Below are 20883 nucleotides of genomic sequence, written 5' to 3'. Positions count from 1 at the left end.
GGGCGCCTGGGTGGCACAGCGGTTAAGCGTCTGCCTTCGGCTCAGGGCGTGATCCCGGCGTTATGGGATCGAGCCCCACATCAGGCTCCTCTGCTATGAGCCTGCTTCTCCCTCTCCCACTCCCTGCTTGTGTTCCCTCTCTCGCTGGCTGTCTCTCTCTGTCAAATAAATCAATAAAATCTTTAAAAAAAAAAAAAAGAAAAGAAAAATTCATGTCTGCTTGGAACCTCAGCACATGACCTAATTTAGAAATAGGGTCTTTTCAGGACACTTGGGTGGCTCAGTCATTAAGCATGTGCCTTCATCTCAGATCATGATCCCAGGGTCCTGGGATTGAGCCCCGCCCGTGTTGGGCTTCCTGCTCAGTGGGGAGCCTGTTTCTCCCTCACCCCCGCCCCTCTCTTCTGCTCATACTCTCTCTCTCTCAAATAAAATCTTTAAAAAAAGAAAAATAGAGTCTTTGCGGATGTAATTAAGATGGTCATGCTCGATTACAGAGGGCTTTAAATCCAATGACTGGTGTCCTTATAGGAGGAGGAAAGGGGACACACACACACAACACCAAGTGAAGATGGAGGCAGACATTAGAGTTGTTATTGCCTCAAGCCAAGAAATATCTGAGGCCACCAGGAGCTGGCAGAGGCAAGGAAGGATTCTACTCCAGATTCAGAGAGCATGGCCCTGCTGACCTGATTTTGTACTTCTAGCCTCCAGAGAGTAAATTTCTGCTTTAAGCTACTCAGTAATAATTCCTTAAGGCAACTCTAGGAAACTAATACAACAAGATTATGTTTCTTCCAGAGGTTCTAGATGAGAATCTGTTTCCTTGCCTTTTCAGCTTCTGTAAGGCCACGTGCATTCCTTGTTTCATAGTCCTTCATCTTTTAAGCTTGCAGTGTAGCATCTTGAAATCTATTGTTTCTGCTTCTTTTGTCCTATTCTCTGACTCTTAAGGACCTCTTTGATTACATTGGGCCCACCCAGATAGTCCTGGTTAATCATCGCATCTCAAGGTCTTAATCACATCTTGCAAAAAATGCATTTTCCATGTAAAATAACATCTTAAAGATTCTTGAGGTTGGAACATGGACATCCTTTGGGGCCATTATTCTACCTACCACAGGTGGTTTCTTTAAAAAGTTAAGCAGGGTGCCTGGGTGGCTCAAGTCAGTTAAGTGTCTGCCATCTGCCTTCAGCTCAGGTCATGAATCCAAGGGTCCTTGGATCAAGCCCCACATCGGGCTCCTTGCTAAGCAGGGAGCCTGCTTCTCCCTCCCCTCTGCCTGCCATTCGCTTCCCTCCATCAAACAAATAAAAATCTTTAGACAAAAAAAAGTTAAGCATATTTACCATACAACCCAGCAATCCCACTTCTAGGTATCTACCAGAGAAAAACTAAAGCTTATGTCCACACACAGACTTGTATGCAGTATTCATAACAGCATTATTTATAATGGCCATGAAGTTAATACTGTTAAAATGCCCATCAGATGGTGAATGGTTAAACAAAATGTGGTATATCCTTAGAGTGGAATATTGTTCAACTGATGATGTATTACATCATGGATGAACCTCAGAAACATTATGCTGCATGAAAGATGTGTAGTAGTGCAAAAGATTACATTTATTTTATAATTCTATTTATATGAAATGTCCAGAAAAGGCAAATATATAGAAAGTAAGTTTAGTGGTTGACTTTGGGTAGGAAAGGGGATTTACTTTAGATTTGCACAAGAGATTTGTGGGGTATGATGTGAATTTCTAAAGCTGCATTGAGATGACGGTTGCACAACTCTGTAAATAGTCTAAAAACATCGAACTGTACATTTAAAACATGAATTTTATGGTGTATAAATTATACCCCAAGGCTATTTAAGAGAAAAATAAATGAAACGTAAAAAGTGGGAAGGGGCCTCAGATTATTTGCGATATACTAGCTTACAAAGGACATGTATCCATAATACACTTAAAACCCAGTTAGAGAACCCAGTTTGCTTTAAATGGGCAAAAGATATGACTAGCTCCTTTACCAGAGAAGTTATATGAATGGCAAAGAAATAAATGAAAACATGTTCAACATCATTTGTTATTTAGGGACATGCAAATTAAAACCACAATGAAATGTCACTGCACACCTGTTAGAATGGCATAAATTTTTAAAGGTTGACAGTGCCAAATGCTGAATGCAGAACAACTGGAACTCATACATTTAACCCAGCATTACCTCTCTTAGTCAAAAGAAGTCGTGAAAACTTATGTTCACACAAGAACCTATAGAGCAATGTATGTGTAGGCCCAAATCCTTTCAACAAAAGGATAAACTGTGGTATGTCCATACTATGGAATATTACTCAGCAAGGAAGGAGCTGTTGATAAAACTGTGTGGTAAATATCAAAGACATTATGTTGAATGAAGGAAGCCAAGCAAATGGCTCTGTATTATGTGATTCCATTTATGTGGCATTCTTGAAAAAGCAAAGATATGGGGAACAGAAAACATTAATGGTTGCCTGGGAGTGGTGTTTGAGTTGAAACTCTGTGGAGGGTTATGAGGGACATTTTTGGGGTGATGGAACCATTCTGTATCTTGATCTAAATCTTGGTGGTTATCATTATACATGTTTGTCAAAACTCAGAACTATACACCAAGAAAAATGAATTAAATATTATGTAAACTTTAAAACATTTTTTAAAGCTAGAATGAACATTGATCCCCAAAAAAAGGCTTGAAAAATAAAGGAACAACTAAGAGTACATATAGAAAATTTGCAAGCTGATGGACTTGAATAGACTACACCAATACTTAAGTCTGGACAGACCAAATGCTCCAGTTGTCAGTGCTTGCTTTGGCAGCATATATACTAAAATCGGAATAATACAGAGAAGATTAGCACGACTCAGTGGGATGACAAAAATTTCCCCCTTTTTCTGTCATGCTATTTTATTTTATTTTTTTAAAGATTTTATTTATTTATTTGAGAGAGAGAGACAGCCAGCGAGAGAGGGAACACAAGCAGGGGGAGTGGGAGAGGAAGAAGCAGGCTCCCAGCGGAGGAGCCTGATGGGGGGCTCACTCCCAGACCGTCGGGATCATGCCCTGAGCCGAAGGCAGACGCTTAACGACTGAGCCACCCAGCCGCCCCTCATGCTATTTTATTTTTAAATTTTTTTCACTTAAAGATTTAATTCGTTCATTCAAGATAGAGAGCCCATGTGCCTGCGAGGGTCAGAGGGGTGGGGGAGGGATAGGGATAGGGATGAGGAAACTCTTCACTGAGCACGACTAAGATCCTGACTTGAGCCAAAACCGACCTAAGAGTCGTTCACTCAACCAACTGAGCCATGGTATTTTAATAAATAAAAGTAATACTTGCACATTGCATAATATTTAGAATAAAGAATTGTGTAATAAAAAAAAGACTCTTGTTGTCAGATTGGGGGAAGAAGACTTAAGTATATGCTGTTTACAGAACACACTTTAAATTACAAGGATATAGGGGCGCCTGGGTGGCACAGCAGTTAAGCGTCTGCTTTTGGCTCAGGGCGTGATCCCAGCATTATGGGATCGAGCCCCACATCAGGCTCCTCCGCTACGAGCTTGCTTCTTCCTCTCCCACTCCCCCTGCTTGTGTTCCCTCTCTTGCTGGCTGTCTCTATCTCTGTCAAATAAATAAATAAAATCTTTAAAAATAATAATAATAAATAAATAAATAAATTACAAGGATATAGGGGCGCCTGGGTGGCTCAGTCGTTAAGCGTCTGCCTTTGGCTCAGGGCATGATCCCAACGGTCTGGGATCGAGTCCCACATCAGGCTACTCAGCTGGGAGCCTGCTTCTTCCTCTCCCACTCCCCCTGCTTGTGTTCCCTCTCTCACTGGCTGTCTCTATCTCTGTCGCATAAATAAATAAAATCTTTAAAAAAAAAAGTTCTTTTAACTTCTAAAAGCTTGTTGGTTGTTTACAATCATGTTCTCATTTTCTGACATTTCTGTATAGCACTCTGTTTATACCTCTGATACTACACATTCTTTGCTAATTATATTAACAAGTTGCTATTACTCTGATATATTTAGAATATCCACATCTTAAAATAATTCAGAGCTAAGTGATCAAGATTACAGAAGTATTCCATTTCAATCAGACATGTCATGTTCATGAAAGTTAAACTGAATTTGAAGGTGAAATTTGCTGACAAAGTTATATTTAATAGCTATTTCTTAAGCTACCCAACAATATTCATAGTATCCCAATTGTGTTTTGAAATTATATATATATATGTGTGTATTATATATATGTGTGTATATATGTGTGTGTATATATCTATGCATAGAAAAATACAGGAAGGCTATATACATCAAACTTCTTTCTGGTGATAGTCTTAAAGGATGTTTTCACATCCTAAGTCATTTCTATGTTGATGGACTTTTTTTTTATCAATACATGTTTTTTTGTTGTTGTTAATTAGGAAGAGATTAAGCTGCTTATTCCCTAATGATTTAATACAGTGTTCTCTATTTAGGCTTGATCTGCCTACTCTGATAGAAACTTTTTTAGTAAATTTTTCTTAGATTTAATCTAGCACATAGATTAAATCTTATCCTTCTGTATGAAGTTAAGAAATACCTGGTTATTATCCTTTTAAAAATTATTAAGATATTTGAAGCCTGGCAGTTACCTAGAAATCATTTTTTAAAAGTTTTTACTTACTTTTAAGTAATCTCTGCATCCAATGTGGGGCTCAAACTTGACCCCAAGATCAAGAGTTTCATGCTCTTCCAACTGAACCAGCCAGGCACCCCACCTGGAAATCATTCTTAAACTTTTTAAAAACTCATGTTCTTTCACTTGTAATTTAGGAGCTTGACTTCCTAGGTTAAGTTTTTCTTTATAGTTGTTTACGATTAGACTTCATAATGTAGTCTTTCAATGACTTTAGCGTCTGACTTTTTTAAGCAATGGATAATTTTTAAATACTGTGCTCTAAATATAATCAATATATGCTATATTATATTTAAAATATATTACTGTACCAAATTTGGGGTGCTATACTCAGTGAAAGAGTAGCATTATGCTAAGTGAAATAAGCCAGACAAAGACAAACACTCCATGGTATCACTTGTATGTGAAATATAAAAATAAAAAAGTCAAACTCATAGAAACAGTAGATAAATGGTTGCCAGGGTGGGGGGAATAAGGAGAAGTTGGTAAAAAGGTACAAACTTTCAGGTGTAAAATAAAGTGTGAGGATCATCTAATGCATATAATTGAAAATTGCCAAAGAGTAGAACATAAATGTTCTTACCAAAAAAATGTGAGGTGATACATTAATTAACTAAATGGTGGGAATCCTTTTTCTAAAGAACACACCGTGTAGGTGAGATGTGAACCCTGTACTTTTTATTTTTTTTTTAAGATTTGTTTATTTCAGAGAGGGGGAGGGGCCAAGGGAAAGGGAGAGAGAGACTCCTAAGTGGACTCCATGATGAGCATGGAGCCTGATGCAGGGCTTGATCTAATGACCCGGAAATAACGACCTGAGCAGAAACCAAGAGTCAGATGCTTAACCAGCTCTACCACCCAGGCACCCTGTGTTCCAAGGGTTCTGTATTTTACAATAACTGTATCTGCTAATGAAAAGGTCTGTGAATGGTAGATGGTGGGTAAGTGAGCCTAAGTAGGTTTTAATCAGAAAAAGGTTTTGGGTAAAATGTTATTTCCTTCAGCCTTAAAGAAGAGAAAGCTAGGGTCTGCTTTAATGAAGAGGGGAATTGTCCTGTGAGTGAGATATAACCTAGTTAAAGAGGACCTGAATCTCACAAAAAGAATTCATTTTAGTTCTGAAATACTTAGGAGAGGTCGTATTTACCCGTATTTACTTAGTGTACCTAGAAATTGGAAGAAAATCTAAGAATGAAATCTCTGTTTTCTACAATGATGTTTGTATCTTAAGAATTTGTGTGGCTACTAAGAAACGTGCTCAGATTTTAAGAAAATGTACAAGATATGCAAGGGTGGTGGGTCACAGTAAGTAATAAAAAACAGCATAAAATGAAATAATTGAGGCAGATAGGCTGAAGTTCCAAAGGAGCATAATGGTCTGTATTCTATTTTCTGATAATCTAAATTGTAACATTCAAAGAATGTTGTTTTTAAAATTACCCACTGTTCTTTATATTATTATTATTTTAAAGGTTGTATTTTTAAGTAATCTCTACACGCAACATGGAGCTCAAACTTAAAACCCTGAGATCAAGAGTCTCGTGTTCAACCCCCGGGCCACCCACGGTTCTGATTACACATTTTTTTGTGTATGGTTTACAGCATTTTTTCCTGTATATTATATTAACAAAAATTGTTTAAGATAATTTTTTTATTACATGTATTTAGAATGTGTTTCCTCCCCTCACACAAAACAATAAATCCGTGTTTCTGTGCTGAAATATAAATGGATCATGCATGCTTTATTTAACCAGTTCCCTATTGGGGACACTTAGGTTTTTCTTTTTTACCATTACATTCTTGTTTAGTCATTTCTCCAACAGAGTTTTCAAAACCTATATGCATATGATGGAAATGATTAATTAGGGTAATGCTGTTGTGATCTGGAACTAGCACCTAGCCCCCAGTGAGTAGGAACCGCATTTTCTAGCTACTTGGATAGCATCAGATTGTTTTATTTTTCAACTCATTTTTATTTTGATTTGATCTCATTTAAAGGATTTTATCATCTATTGTGATTTTTAAGAAGGCCAATAATGTGTGTAAGCAACTTTACTAATGATAGTGCTAGTGGTGTTTGGGTTTGTCTTTCACATTTGATCAACCTTCAGTTTATGGTAGTGATAGTGACTTGAGCTATTGAAAAATCCTTTTGTTGACGGCCTAGATGCAACACAGCTTTGTTACTGCGAGTCTGAATCTTTTTAGCCTTAATTCCTTTTCCCATGGAACCAATTGTTTTGATGACTTTTTTTTTTTTTAAATAACCACTGTTGCATTCTTGATAAGTATCCCCCATGTGGATTCCCTTGTTTCATTTCCAGAGATTCTGCCTCTGAAAGTGGGGTGAGGTCCAGGAATCTGGATTTCGAATACCACCCCATATGACTGTTCTGGTCGTTCCTAGCTCAATTAATAGAATATATACAACTTTTGCCTATTTAGATTATTTTTTCAGAATAAATTTCTAGAGTAGGATTACTTCCATAAAGGAGTTGTACCTTTCAGGCTTTTTGATACGTACTACTAGATCGTCTTCTAGAGATGTTCTGTTTACATTTTTGCCATTCCTGTTTGCCACCCCCTTGCCAACATTTGGTATCATCAGTCCTTTTGATCAGTAATAGACATCTAAATTTTTCTGAACTGGTAACTACAAGGAAAATTTTGGCATTTACATAGAATATTAGTCTGACCTTCTTAGTAATTGTCGCTTACCATATTTATCTCTAAATGTATACAGTTGTATGAAAGCTACAAATTGAATCTGGATGGAATGGCTGGCAGAATCTTATAAATGGTAATCTTTGTAGGAGTATAAAGTCACTGTGAAAGGTTGGATTTATCAGCCATGTAAAAAAGACTTTGTACTCTTCTAAATATGTTCATCTTAACAAATGAAGCTAATTATATTTTATTGAGTACATTTTGGTTTGTTCCAGTAGCCGGATCGAGCTGGGAGATGTGACACCACACAATATTAAACAGTTGAAGAGATTAAACCAGGTCATCTTTCCAGTCAGCTACAATGACAAGTTCTACAAGGATGTGCTGGAGGTTGGCGAGCTAGCAAAACTTGGTATAATATGTTGTTGTTTTTTTTCCCCTTTATTTGTTTTTTTGGGGTTCTTGACCCTAGTTTTTGATACTAGAGCAGAGTTAACTAATTTAATCTCCTTATTTTACAAGTGAGGAAATGGGGGTGATTCAGGTTCTGAGAAAAATCTCAGAGAAACCAAGACAATATTTGAATTTTAAAAAGAAATGCTAAATATCTTCTCTAATTCATTGTGTGCCTATGTTTTCACATATTTGTCTTTACTCTAGAGGAGACTTAAGTCCCTAAAAAGAAGCAGGAACATTTTGAAGCTATTGATATTCAGAGTAGCTGATAAAATTTATTGCCAATAACAATAATTTAGTTCTTATAGAAGGGAAGAAAGATTGAATAAAATGTGTTATCCTGTCTTTGAACTTTATATTTTTATATTTCCATGGCAGCCTATTTCAATGATATTGCAGTAGGTGCAGTATGCTGTAGGGTGGATCATTCACAGAATCAGAAGAGACTTTACATCATGACACTAGGATGTCTGGCACCATACCGAAGGCTAGGAATAGGTAAAATTTTTTGTCTTTTTTTATTTGTTTAAAGAAGCGTAAATACATTGTTACTGTTTCTGACCCAGTGAGTCAAACCATTTCTTTTGGGAATATTGGGAAAGAGTTATACTGAATTATATAAGATGGAAAATAACTTTATTAACATATTTCAACTGGAAGCCCTATATAGATTTGTTATCAGTGTCCCTTTGCTTCTTCTGTTTTCCTTTTACATGGAAGGGCTTGTATATAAAGGTTGTTTTTCTGCTACGAGTTTTAAACATACGTAGATAATGTAGGGAAAGAACAAAATTTTCAGAAATCAGGTTGTCCTGTGTTTACCTCAAATTCTGTTAGGACACAGTAAGTGTTAAAATGGCAATTAGATGTGTAATGTAAAGATTGACTTTTATGAAATTACTAATTCGTTGTTTGTCTTGTTAATAGGAACTAAAATGTTAAATCATGTCTTAAACATCTGTGAAAAAGATGGCACTTTTGACAACATCTATCTGTAAGTGAAATGATTAATGTTCTTATCTAAAGAATGTAATAGATTGGCAGTAGAAATCTTTACTGGAAACTTTAAAATCTGGTTACTTATTTCATTGTCTTTTGGAAAAGCCATGAAAGTAGTAGTTATGAAGTTTTGTTTTGTTTCAATAATAGATAAGGAATCTGAGATAAAACGTTCTCATTTTGCTTTATTATGTTCGGGTGGGAGTTACAAAGTCACAGAGATTAAACCAAGATTAAAACTCAAGTCTTCAGAATTGAAGAATTGGTATCATTAATACTACTTTCTTATGCTCTTTGTTCTCTGGGTTTTGTTTAAGGTTCTCAGTGATGTGTTCATTAGTAGTAGGATTTAATAATCAAAATCAGAGAGTACCTAGCTGATATTATATTAACATAATATCAGTATTATAGAACTCAGATTAAGAGCCAAGATTAACTCATAATATCAGTATTATAGAACTCAGATTAAGAGCCAATGGATTTTTAATAATATGGTATTAAGATTATTCTCATTTTAACTTTGGCAGTGGGAGAGATTAAACTATATAATGCTATTTTGGAGAATAATTGAAAAAGCTCTATTTATTTTCAAAATATAACATGTTTTTTATAGATCAGAGAGGATATATTCAGGCATTTGAGACTCTAGTTATGTTATTTTTCTGTCTTTTTTTTCTTCCTGCATGGTTAATATGGTCTTTGAATCATCCCTGTGGTTATTTACCCATTTTTAATTACTGGAATCTTTTCTCCCCTTGCAATGAAAAATGTTATGCTAGCTTGGGTACTTTGCCCTTTGTTGATTTTAAGAGTAAACACTATTTCTGAGTCTCCTAACCTCAGCCAGCTCTTGCAAATGTAATAGTTAGGTCAAAAGTGTAATTTGTCATCAAAGGTTTTTCTGAGATGAATACCTAATCTTTGTTGATTGCTAGTAATTATGAGGGGAATCTAACAAATGTGTGCAGTATTCCAGCTCTAACCAATTTGAAACTATTTGTGGAGAATACACAAAGGCTGATGAAATCTTAATTTTTTTTCCCTGATACCCTCCTATATCTCAGGCATGTCCAGATCAGCAATGAGTCTGCAATTGACTTCTACAGGAAGTTTGGCTTTGAGATTATTGAGACAAAGAAGAACTACTATAAGAGGATAGAGCCTGCAGATGCTCATGTGTTGCAGAAAAACCTCAAAGTCCCTTCTGGCCAGAATGCAGATGTGCAAAAGACAGACAACTGAACAAATTAGAAATGAACTTTCTTGCACTTGCTTGTCGCCAAATAAAAGAAAGGCCCATTGATTTTTCCCCCCTCTTTCTTTTCCCCCTCCCTTCTTGTTCTTGTTTGTCCTCCTTTCTTTTTCTTTCCTCTAAAAAAGGTTTAATACTTCCAAGGACTTTCAAAATTAATCATGTTTGGATTGTTTTAGTTTCCTTATTTTTGTGAGGTGGTTTGATTGTAGGAAGGAGGAGGTATAGATCTGTTTGGTTTCACAGTTAAGATATATATGGTCCCAAAAAATTGGGTGTCAGTGTCAATTTTTTTTTTTATGTCCTGCTTTCACATTGAAGGGCAGAGCCTACAAAATGTTGTATATATCAAAAGACAAAAAGAAACAGCAGCAATATCTTGTTCTCTAATTCAAAGACAAGTTTAGTGTGTATGTGGTACTTTGGGTTTTTCAAGACTGTGGGATACTAATCCCTAGACATTGCCTTCACTCCACCTTTTGTCCTTCTGAGTGTTGTCTCAGGAGGTGGACCATTGTTATCCTTGTAAGAAATACTAAGCTTATTTTGGTTTTTTTTTTTTTTTTAAGCAATTATTTCTTTCTTCCTCGCTGAGGGTGGGTGGGACAGTTTGGATAGGTAGTGTTTTACTTTGGTCTCAGTATTTGAGTTAAACTGCTTTTTGTTAATGAGTGGACTGGTTGTTAGCAGGTTTATTTTTCCTGCTGTTGATTGTTACTAGTGGCATTAACTTTTAGAGTGTGGCTGGTGAGATTAATTTTTTTTAATATCCCAGCTAGAGATATGGCCTTTAACTGACCTAAAGAGGTTTGTTGTGATTACTTTTTTGTTTCCTGTCCTTTTTCTTTGGAAAATCCATAATAGTTAGTCTAACCTTAAAAATGGGAGTTGATGTCCTTATAGGTCAATACCCCTAAATAAACCTGAAGCGCAGGTATTGTCTCTTGGACATTTTTAAAAACACTGAAAAGGAAGCTTAGATGGACTCGTGGCACAATAAATGCATTTAATGTCACCTAATGCAGACTGTTAAAAGCGTGGCCACGGAGCATTGGACTATGTAGGAAAGAGTATCTAGACAGTATTTTTGAGAATAACATAGCTGTGCTATTGCTTATCTGTTGGAGAACATCCCAGATTTGCTAATTTTCTGTGCCTATGATTCTGAGCTTAAGGATTTGGGGGAGGGGGAATTGCTAAACATATTGCTTCTATTCTTGGAAAAGTAGAAGTTCAGAAGTGTTAATAACATAAATGTCACTGTGACCTCCTCTACTGATGGGACTGGTTTATGCCAGATCATTTTCTGGCACATAGGAGAGTAGCTTGGATGGGTTGATAACTTTTTGTAAGATAGGAGACATCTGAAATTTTCATGTTTTCCTCCTTAGCCCCATATCCAATATTTAAAATTTTCTAGATTGCCAATACTGGTGGCCCATGAAATGTTCTCATTAGACTTTAAAACAATGCACAGGGCTTGAATTTTCTTGTTATTTGACTTGAAAAGGAAGTTTGATTCATAATATTTATCCTCATGTGAATTCTGATAATAGAAATCTCATCTCTCCAAATATGTTAAATGACAAAATTATTTTACACAATGTTTATGCACATTTTATAATCTTTTTTGAGAATGTGAAAGTACAAAGTACAATAGACTTCAGCAGTCTTAATTGAGTGCCAACAGTAATACAGGAAAAGGAGGATAGTTGAATGAGTTTATAGTATTTGAATCTTAAGATAGTAAAAATGTAGAAAAACCATGTTGGTTTCTTGGGTATCAGTTTCTTCAGCAGTCCAAATATAAGCTTAGAAAAAAAGTTAGCATTAAGCACCTTTACCTTCATGGATAAGCTTCAGCTTGCTCTTGCCAAGAGAAGAGTGCTTGAGTTACAGAAGGCGTACTTAAGTTTGAAGAATTCAGCCTTTTTGTAAACTTCCAGATATCAAAATAGATTTTGATATATGAGGTTTCTGAGATGACACTGCCTCTATTTCTATAACCATTTCACCTGGACTATCTAATCAGTCCTATGAATGTATCCCTAAATGTGGTTATTGAAAACTGAACAGCTGCCTCATGACAATTAAGTACATGTTATTTAAGGAAGGGGAAAAAATTAAATTTTGAATTGAGTGTGTAGGCTCCCTATCATTATAGTTTCTTTTTCCATTCTAGAAATGACTTTACCTAAATTGGATGTTTGAAAAGGTTAGTTGTCCTACATCAGACTTGTTTGGAAAGGGTTAATTGTCCTACATCAAACTTGTATTAAGTAATTCCATCCATTTAAGGAAGAGGAGGATGTGGAAGCTGGGTACTGGTTCATTTGCCTATGAGTCAGGAAAGACTCCAGTAATGTCCCATGTTGAGTTGGTTGGTTTGGAACATAATAATTGTTGAGGTAAAACAATTCTATTAACTGGAAGATCAGAGGATATATCCATCATATTTTTTAGGACAGGTAGTTTTTACTATGGAGCAAAATAGGTAAAAATTATCCTTATGGTAATTGCATTTAGGTTCTAAAGAAAAGAATCTGTAGAGAAATCTATGCAATATATAATTTGTCCAGACTAGTTTTCATTTGGGGAAAGAAGTTCTAAAATCTCCCCAAAGCAGTTTACTCATCAATTGAAAGTCCTCCGAAAATAGAACTATTGGGAAACTGTGGTTTATGGGGTGGAAAAGAAAAGCTCCCTCAGTTTTTTGGAGGGAATAACTTTAAAAATACTTAAATGGCTAAGTTTACTTGGTGCAGTTAAAAATTAAACTTGTTGATTTTAACATTGCTGTTACATCTGAAATAAACTTATGTGATGTTCTGGTAGTAATCTATGATGTCTGGTAAATGTCAAAGAAAACCCTGCACTGTGTTGAATACTGAGATCGGCAGTTATATGTAGTCATTGTTTACTCTTGGCCATACTGTTTTATTTACTTTAACATTTTTTAAAGATCTAACTTAAAACATTAAAATAGGCCAAGTGCAGTCCAGGCCTCCTAATTCAGACCTTTTGGAACTTGCTAGGAATACTGCTGAGTATCTGCAGTTCTGTCCCAGTGAGAGAAAAAATAAGATTTAAGGAGAGGTCTTACTGCTGTGAAGTTTTAAATGTAGTTGTTAAAAAAAACCTGACACTTTAAGCTATGATCTAGTAAGTGCATTGACTACAGGTAATGTATATTCAAAATTTTTTCTTTTTGTTAGCAGTGAGGAAGGATTTTAGTGGTTGAGTTGGTAATGGCTTAAATTTTTTCTGAATGCCAAAGAAACATGAATTTAAAATTTGTTAACAAAATTAATTCAGTATCTTAGAAGTGTTGTATTTAGAATTTCTCTCATTCAGGAAACAACGGGTGATCTTTGCCCAGTGTATCTGAGTTATCATTGTGTGGTACATCATCCCTAAATTTAGCAGCTTAACCACAAACATGTATGGTCACCCACAGTTTATGAGTCAGGAATCCGGGAGCATCTTAGCTGGGTGGTTCTGGCTTGAGTGCAGTGAAACACAACCAGGGCCACGTCATTGAAAGCTTGACTAGTGCTGGAGAAGCAACTTCCAAAATGACTCACTCCACTGGAGGGACTCAGTTTTTCACTATATGGGTGTCTCTCCAAGGCTACCTGGGTGGCAAGTGGTGTCTGGCTTCCCCAAGAGCAAGTGATTCAAGAAAGTAGAAGCTGTATTCTTGTATGACCTATCTCCAGAAGCAATATACCGTTTATTCCTGCCATATTCTCTTGGTCACATAGACCAACCACTGTACCATCCTGCTACAGTATGGAAAGGGAATACACAAAGGCATAATTAGCAGGAGGTGGGGATCAATGTGGACCTCCTACATTATGCTTAGAGAAAATATTGGGTTTTGTTGACAACCAAGGCAAGGTAGTTGGAAAGCTTCTGTTATCTTACTCTGAAGGGTTTAGTTTCCGAAATGAGGGTTGCAAAACACTAATTTACCATTCAGAGAATAAAAGAAATAGAAAGTGGGCCTGAAAGTTCTGTTCTAATCGTTGAGTTTGGCTAGGTGGGGGTGTACAGTAATCTGTTTCCCAGATTGTGCTTTTCTAGCTGGGTGATTTGAACATTCCTGAGTTGGGTACAGCAGTAGTAAGGAGTGGTGAGCCTATAAGAATTTCAGGGAATAAATCATGGCAGAGGGTCCTGAATTGGATTTCCCCTATAAGGCTATCCCATAGGAATTTAGTCCTAGTTTATGATACAACCAAGTAACAGACATATGGGAAAAAAGGGCTTGAGTCAAATTTTTAAATGTAGGTATAGTTATCTTGATAGAAAATTGAGGAATGTGAAGTGGGAAATAATCAGTTCCTGGGACAGAAATTCTCAACCTTTCCAATTTTCTAAAACTTGATTTTTTAGGTGGTAAAAAAAAAAAAAAAAGTTTACTGAGACTCAAAGTTTACTCCAGGAATAGTTGGGAGCATAAAGTTATTATGAAGCAGTCACTACTTAACATAGAATTTACTTTTTTCTTTTTTAATCCCTACACCCAACATGGGGCTTGAATTTACAACCCCCAAGATCCAAGAGTTGCATGCCCTACCAAGTGAGCCAGCCTTGCACCCTCAGCATAGAATTTAAGTCTCAAAGTATTAATGACCTGTTTTATGGTTAATTTTTAAAGAAATCTTAAATCCACCATTTGGGAAGCTACCCTATCAGGAGGGAATATTTTGCAGTTTGTGAACTTTGATACTCCTGATTTACTGAAACTAATTCACCACATAGTTCTCTGTAAAGATTTGAGCAATCTTTTGAATCATTTGTCACTAGCAGTCTCCTACACTTAAGTATACTAAAACTGTTAGGTACGACATGCAGGTGAAATTTGAATGCACAACTTGAAATAATTTGTATATATAACAAAAATCCGGCAGGGTGAAGGCTGTGTTCAAGCACCCTCAAACCAGTTTCATAACTGTCTTTGTTCTTACCATCTTCCTTTTGCTGATATAAAAGTTAAAAATTGTTCCTACAAATTAATATTGAGCACCTAATATTGTAAACTCTGGGAATATGTGAGTAAGCTAGGGAGATAAGAGGGCCTCTTTAAAAGGAAGTAAACTTCTAATTATTTAGAATTCATATCTAAGTAAAGGCTTGCCTCTGCTAAAATAATGAGCAGAGCCTCCAAGGATGTTGACTTTACCTTAACTTTGGAAGGAGCTCGGTGGAGACGAATATTTCCTACACTGACTTGCTTTCTCATGCCATTGGTTTGAGTAAAAACAAAAAACCTAATTCCCATAGAAGGGCTTAGACTCAAAGTATGAGAGGGAGTGTGAAAGAGATAGGAATATGCAACAGAAACCATTGAATTTACTTTGTAGAGGTTCTGCTTGTACCTCTGGACTCAGCCTATCCCAGTTGCTACTTCCTTGAGGAAGCTACAATTTAGAAACAGCAGACTAGCTCAAAACTGGCATCTTAGCTGGAGATCGTACTGTCAGCCAAATTAGGAATGACCTTCTACACAATTTGACCTTTTGCACCAGAATCCAAAGTGTAAACTTCCGCACCCCTAGGTCTCCATCATTTTGGTTTTTGCTCTCGAACAGACTTCTTCCCCGGATGATGGATATTAGGAATGACCACCTACTGGGGACTTTTTATTTATTTGGTTGTGGTTAAAACACTGTTAACTCCTGCAGTTTTAGCTACCACAACTATCCCATACTTACTGGCTTCCCCTTTTCTTGCCAAACCTTTCCGCCTACAAAGAATTGTCTAGGGTCTTCACTCTAAATCCAAAATTCAGCTAGTAATAAACCTGGGGCAAATTTAGGGCATGGTTCCTGGATTATTGTCAGTCTTTAAAGTTCAAAAAAATACAGTGGTCCTTATAGGACTAAGTTACACTGCCTTACATGAGATTTGGTCAGGGGGTGTACCCACAATAGGTCAGGCACTAACAATAGAGAAATGAAAATGATGGGCATGGCCCCCTACCCTCATAATCTTTAACAGTCTGGTAGGGAACAAACTTTTCAGATGCCATGAGGTAGTTTGTTGGGAAGTATAATACATTTTATAGAATTTGGGGGAAACAATTTAAGACAATTTGACTTTGGTTCTCACTACAAAATGACTATTGTTAATATTGTTCTATTTACACAGGTTAAAAAAAAAGATAACCACTAAATGCTATAAAGCTTTGGAATTGAAAAACCTAAGACCTCGTAGCAACATTTTAATACAGAACAACTAAGTTTAATAAAAGACAGAAGGGGCACCTAGGTGGCACAGTTGGTTAAGCCTCTGACTCTTGATTGCAAATTAGGTTGTAGCTCAGGATTTGAAGTTGAGCCCTGTGTTGGACTCCACACTCAATGGGGAATCTGCTTGGGATTCTCTCTCACCCTCTCCCTCTGCCTCTCCCCCCTGCTCTAAAATAAATTAAAAAATAAATAAAAGCTAGACACAGTTATCAAGAGCAGTCTGTCAGCACTCACCAGCTAGAAAACGAAACCTCACAAAAGAGGAGTAAATGAGTAAAAACCATGAGTTTATACAAGACATGAAGCTCCTTTGGAACTTACTGAGATAATTAATGGAAGAGAAAGTAATACCACGTTCAAGGATGTAAAGAGTATAAAAGTGCCTCTAAAAATGTCTGCAGAACAGTGAAGTCCCAACAATATTCTGGCATGTGTATCCTCTGAGGAAATAACAAATCACAAAGTTTTAAAAATATGGTTAGATTTAACAATTACAAATGTATGTAGTAAATAAAAAAAGACTGGAAAATATATTAAGACAGCTTTATTTAAAGAGCTCATATTTAACAAAAACATGAAGATCTTTACAGAGGAAACTCACAAAGGAAATATAAATAATGGGAAAAGGGATTCTAATAAATAGGCAATTCATTAAAAAAAACAAAACTGTGGCTTTATTTTTGCCTAATGTCGAGAATTTGAAAAGTGTCCTGCCAGGCCTAACCCTACTTCCTTGCAGGGGATTCATTTGTTGCAATTTATTCAAAGTTTACCATATATCAGGCACTGAACAATGCTCCGTACAAGTTCTCTTAATTCACACAGCAATCTCTGGAGGTAGAACTTTCACTAGCTTCAGAAACGGGCTTAGAGAAAGTAACTTTCTCAAAGTCACAACTAGTTAAGGGGCTGAGCTGGGATTACTGTACATGTTTTGTGACTCCAAAGCACAAGCCATAACCACTCACTACTCTTTGGAGAAATAAATCTTACCGATATAATTACCAAGTTAGGGAAAGCCACCTGTGTAATGTTCACAGTGAATAACTGGAAGCAGCCAAAATTCTGAATAAGGGGCGCCTGGGTGGCTCGGTGGGTTAAGCGTTTGCCTTTGACTCAGGTCATGATCCTGGAGTCCTGAGATTCCCACATCAGGCTCCCTGCTCAGCAGGGAGTCTGCTTCTCCCTCTTCTTCTGTTGCTGTCTCTGCTCATTCACTCTTTCTCCAATAAATAAAATCTTTAAAAAACAAAACATGCTGAATAATAAGAGGTTAAAATATAGTATGTCCATATTACCTAGCTTTGAAAAATAATATTTAAATGGAAAAAGGCAAGATATAAAATTGCACACAACAAAGAATAGATGAGACAGATAGAAAATAAGCCAAATGAAACTTTAAATCCAAGCACATCAATCATGACATTGAACGTGAATAGTTTAAATGTCAATTAAAAGGCAAAGATTCTTCATACTGGATATTAAAAAAACAAAACAAAAGCTCCCTATAAGAAACCCACTTTATAAGGGGTGGCAGAATCAGTTAAGTGTCTGACTCTTGGTTTCAGCTCAGGTAGTGATCTCAGGGTCCTGAGCTCCATCAAGCCCTATCTCGGGCTCCATGCTCAACTCCATGCAGTTGAATCTACTTGATATTCTCTCTACCTCTTCCTCTGCCCCTCCCCCCGCCACGCTCTCTCGCATTCTCTCTTTCTCTCAAATAGATAAATAGATCTTTAAATATAAATGAACCAATAAGTTCACTTTATTTTTTTTAAGGCTTTTTTCTTTTGAGAGAGTGTGTGCCTGTATGCGCAATGCGTGGGGGAAAGGGGGCAGAGGGAGAGAGAGAATCTTAAGCTGGCTGCATGCCCATTGCAAAGCCCTATTCCTGGACTTGGTCTCACGACCCTGAAATCCTCACCTGACCTGAAATCAAGAGTCAGACGTTCAACCCACTGAGCCACCCAGCCACCCCAGTAGGTTAACTTTAAAGAGAAAAGGGTGGAAAAGATATACCATGTAAACACCAATCAAAGGAAAGGTGGAGTGGCTAAATGAATATACCAAGGTAGATTCTGGAACAAAATTCATTTCCAGGGATAAAGAGGGATATTTATGATAAAAGAACCAATTCATCAGGAGAATATAATTTTTTTTAAAGATTTTATTTATTTATTTGACAGAGACAGCCAGCGAGAGAGGGAACACAAGCAGGGGGAGTGGGACAGGAAGAAGCAGGTTCCCAGCGGAGTAGCCTGATGTGGGACTTGATCCCATAACGCTGGGATCACACCGTGAGCCGAAGGCGGCCGCTTAACGACTGCGCCACCCAGGCGCCCCTCAGGAGAATATAATCTTAAATGTATATGAACCTAATAACAATTTCAAAATACATGAAGCAAAAACTGACAGGTGAGATAGACAAATCCACAAATACAATTAGAGATTCCAAACTCCTGGTAAATGGTAAGACAGGTAGATAGAAAAAAAGTAAAGTTTAGAAGTAGTGAATAACATTTTTAATCAATGACCTAATTAAATGTACAGAATATTTCACCCATCAACATCAAAATATACATTCTTCCCAACTGCACAAAGATTATTCTCCCAAATGGACCATATCTTGGGCCATAAAGTAAGTCACAATCCCTTTAAGATAGTTAATACCTTGCAAACCACGTTCTTTAACCACACCAGACCAAATCAATAGCTAAATTATCAATAGCGAATCTGTCTGGAAAATCCCCCAAATATTTAGAAATTAAACAACATGCTTCTGAATAACTCTTAAGAAAAAATTGCAAGTGAAATTAGAAAAATTTTGAAACGGAAAATGAAAACGATTTGTCAAAACTGGGATTAAACTAAAGAAGTGCCTAAAGGATCACTTATAGTATTAAATGTATTAAGTATTAATGAATATTAACTTATTAATGTATTAAAATATTAAAGATCTTGACTCAAGAAAATAAGCTTCCACCTTAACAAACTAGAAAAAGAAGAGCCATGGGGCACCTGGGTGGCTCAGTTGTTAAGCGTCAGCCTTTGGCTCAAGGCGTGATCCCAGGGCTCTGGGATCGAGGCCCACATCGGGCTCCTCCGCTGGGAGCCTGCTTCTTCCTCTCCCACTCCCCCTGCTTGTGTTCCCTCTTTCACTGGCTGTCCATCTCTCTGTCAAATAAATAAATAAAATCTTAAAAAAAAAAAAAAAAAGAAGAGCCAGTTAAACCTAACATGAGCTGAAGGAAGGACATAATGAAACGCAGAAACCCATAAAATTGAAAAAAAACCAATATAAAAAAAATAAGGGGCACCTGGAGAGCTCAATCAGTAGAACATATGACCCTTGATCTCTGGGTCATAAGTTCGAGCCTCACATTGGGCATAAAGTTTAGTTTTAAAAAATTAAAAAATAAAATCTTTAAATAATAAAACCAAAAGCTACTTCTTTGAAAAAATAAAATTTATAAACTTTTCTTCTAGCCATATTGATCAACACCCCCCCCCCCCGCAGACATACACAGGGAAGAAGAAAATTACCAACATCATTAATTAAAGAGAGGGCACATCACTAGAGAACTCACTGGCAATAAAAGGATAATAAAGGTATTTTGTAAACAACTTTATTAAATAAATTCAACAACTTAGATTAAATGGACAAAATTTTTGAAAGACACAAATCACTCAGGTCACTCAAGAAGAAATAGAGTCTAGCAGTTCTGCGAAAGGTTAAACAGTTACCATATGACTCAGCAATTCCATTCCTACTATATACTTAAGAGAAATGAAAACATACGTCCACACAAAAACTTGTACATGAATGTTTATAGCAGTATTATTCATAGTAGCCAAAGAGTGGAAGCAACCCAAATGGCCATTAACTGATGAATGAATAAACAAAATGTTCCATAACCCATACAATGGAATATTATTCAGCCACCGTGGGTAAATGTATGGTATGTGAATTATAACTCAATAAGCTGCTATATATATATTATATATATATATATATATATATATACACCAATATATATAATATATATACCTATATATATAATATATATACCTATATATATTATATATATAATATTTTTAAATAAGTTACTTGAATAGCCTTATATGTCTGAAAGAAGTTGTAGTTAAAATCTTTCCCACAGGGGTGCCCAGGTGGCTCAGTTGGTTAAGTGTCTGCCTTCGGCTCAGATCATGATCCCAAGGTCGTGGGACTGAGCCCAGGCTCAGGCTCCTGGCTGAGTAGGGAGCCTGCTTCTCCCTCTCCCCACTGCAAGTGTGCTCTCTCTCTGTCAAATAAATAAATAAAATCTTAAAAGAAAAAAAAATCCTTCCCACAAAGAAAATTTCAGGCCCAGATGGCTTGTCCTGTGAATTCTACCAAATATTTAAGGAGGAAATAATATACTTTTCAAGAAAACAGTGGAGGAAAGAATGTTGCCTAACTCATTTTATGAGAACAGCATTATACCAGTTATTGGTACCAGTATACCATTACACGAAACTTGTAAAACATT

The 20883-nt window shown here is 36.5% G+C and overlaps 1 protein-coding gene and 1 pseudogene across 2 annotated transcripts in view; both read left to right on the top strand.

The window, feature by feature from the left end:
• Positions 1–12932, top strand: part of NAA50 (N-alpha-acetyltransferase 50, NatE catalytic subunit) — a 24148-nt gene extending 11216 nt beyond the window's left edge. Inside the window, exons 2-5 of one of the 2 annotated variants that reach the window (XM_011230175.3) lie at positions 7666–7799; positions 8222–8341; positions 8771–8837; positions 9907–12932. In XM_011230175.3, the coding sequence (XP_011228477.1) occupies positions 7666–7799; positions 8222–8341; positions 8771–8837; positions 9907–10084 (499 nt within the window). In that variant the 3' untranslated portion in view covers positions 10085–12932. Of the gene's footprint in view, positions 1–7662; positions 7800–8221; positions 8342–8770; positions 8838–9906 lie in introns of both variants that reach the window. The other variant, XM_002923492.4, reaches the window with a different exon arrangement.
• LOC117795520 lies at positions 2838–2928 on the top strand (annotated as a pseudogene).
• Positions 12933–20883: the final 7951 nt, after the last annotated feature.

Source organism: Ailuropoda melanoleuca, chromosome 1, assembly GCF_002007445.2.
Source record: "Ailuropoda melanoleuca isolate Jingjing chromosome 1, ASM200744v2, whole genome shotgun sequence".
NCBI classification, from domain to species: Eukaryota; Metazoa; Chordata; class Mammalia; order Carnivora; family Ursidae; genus Ailuropoda; species Ailuropoda melanoleuca.
Note: the sequence above shows the minus strand (reverse complement) of the source record. Positions and strands in the feature narration are given on the sequence as shown.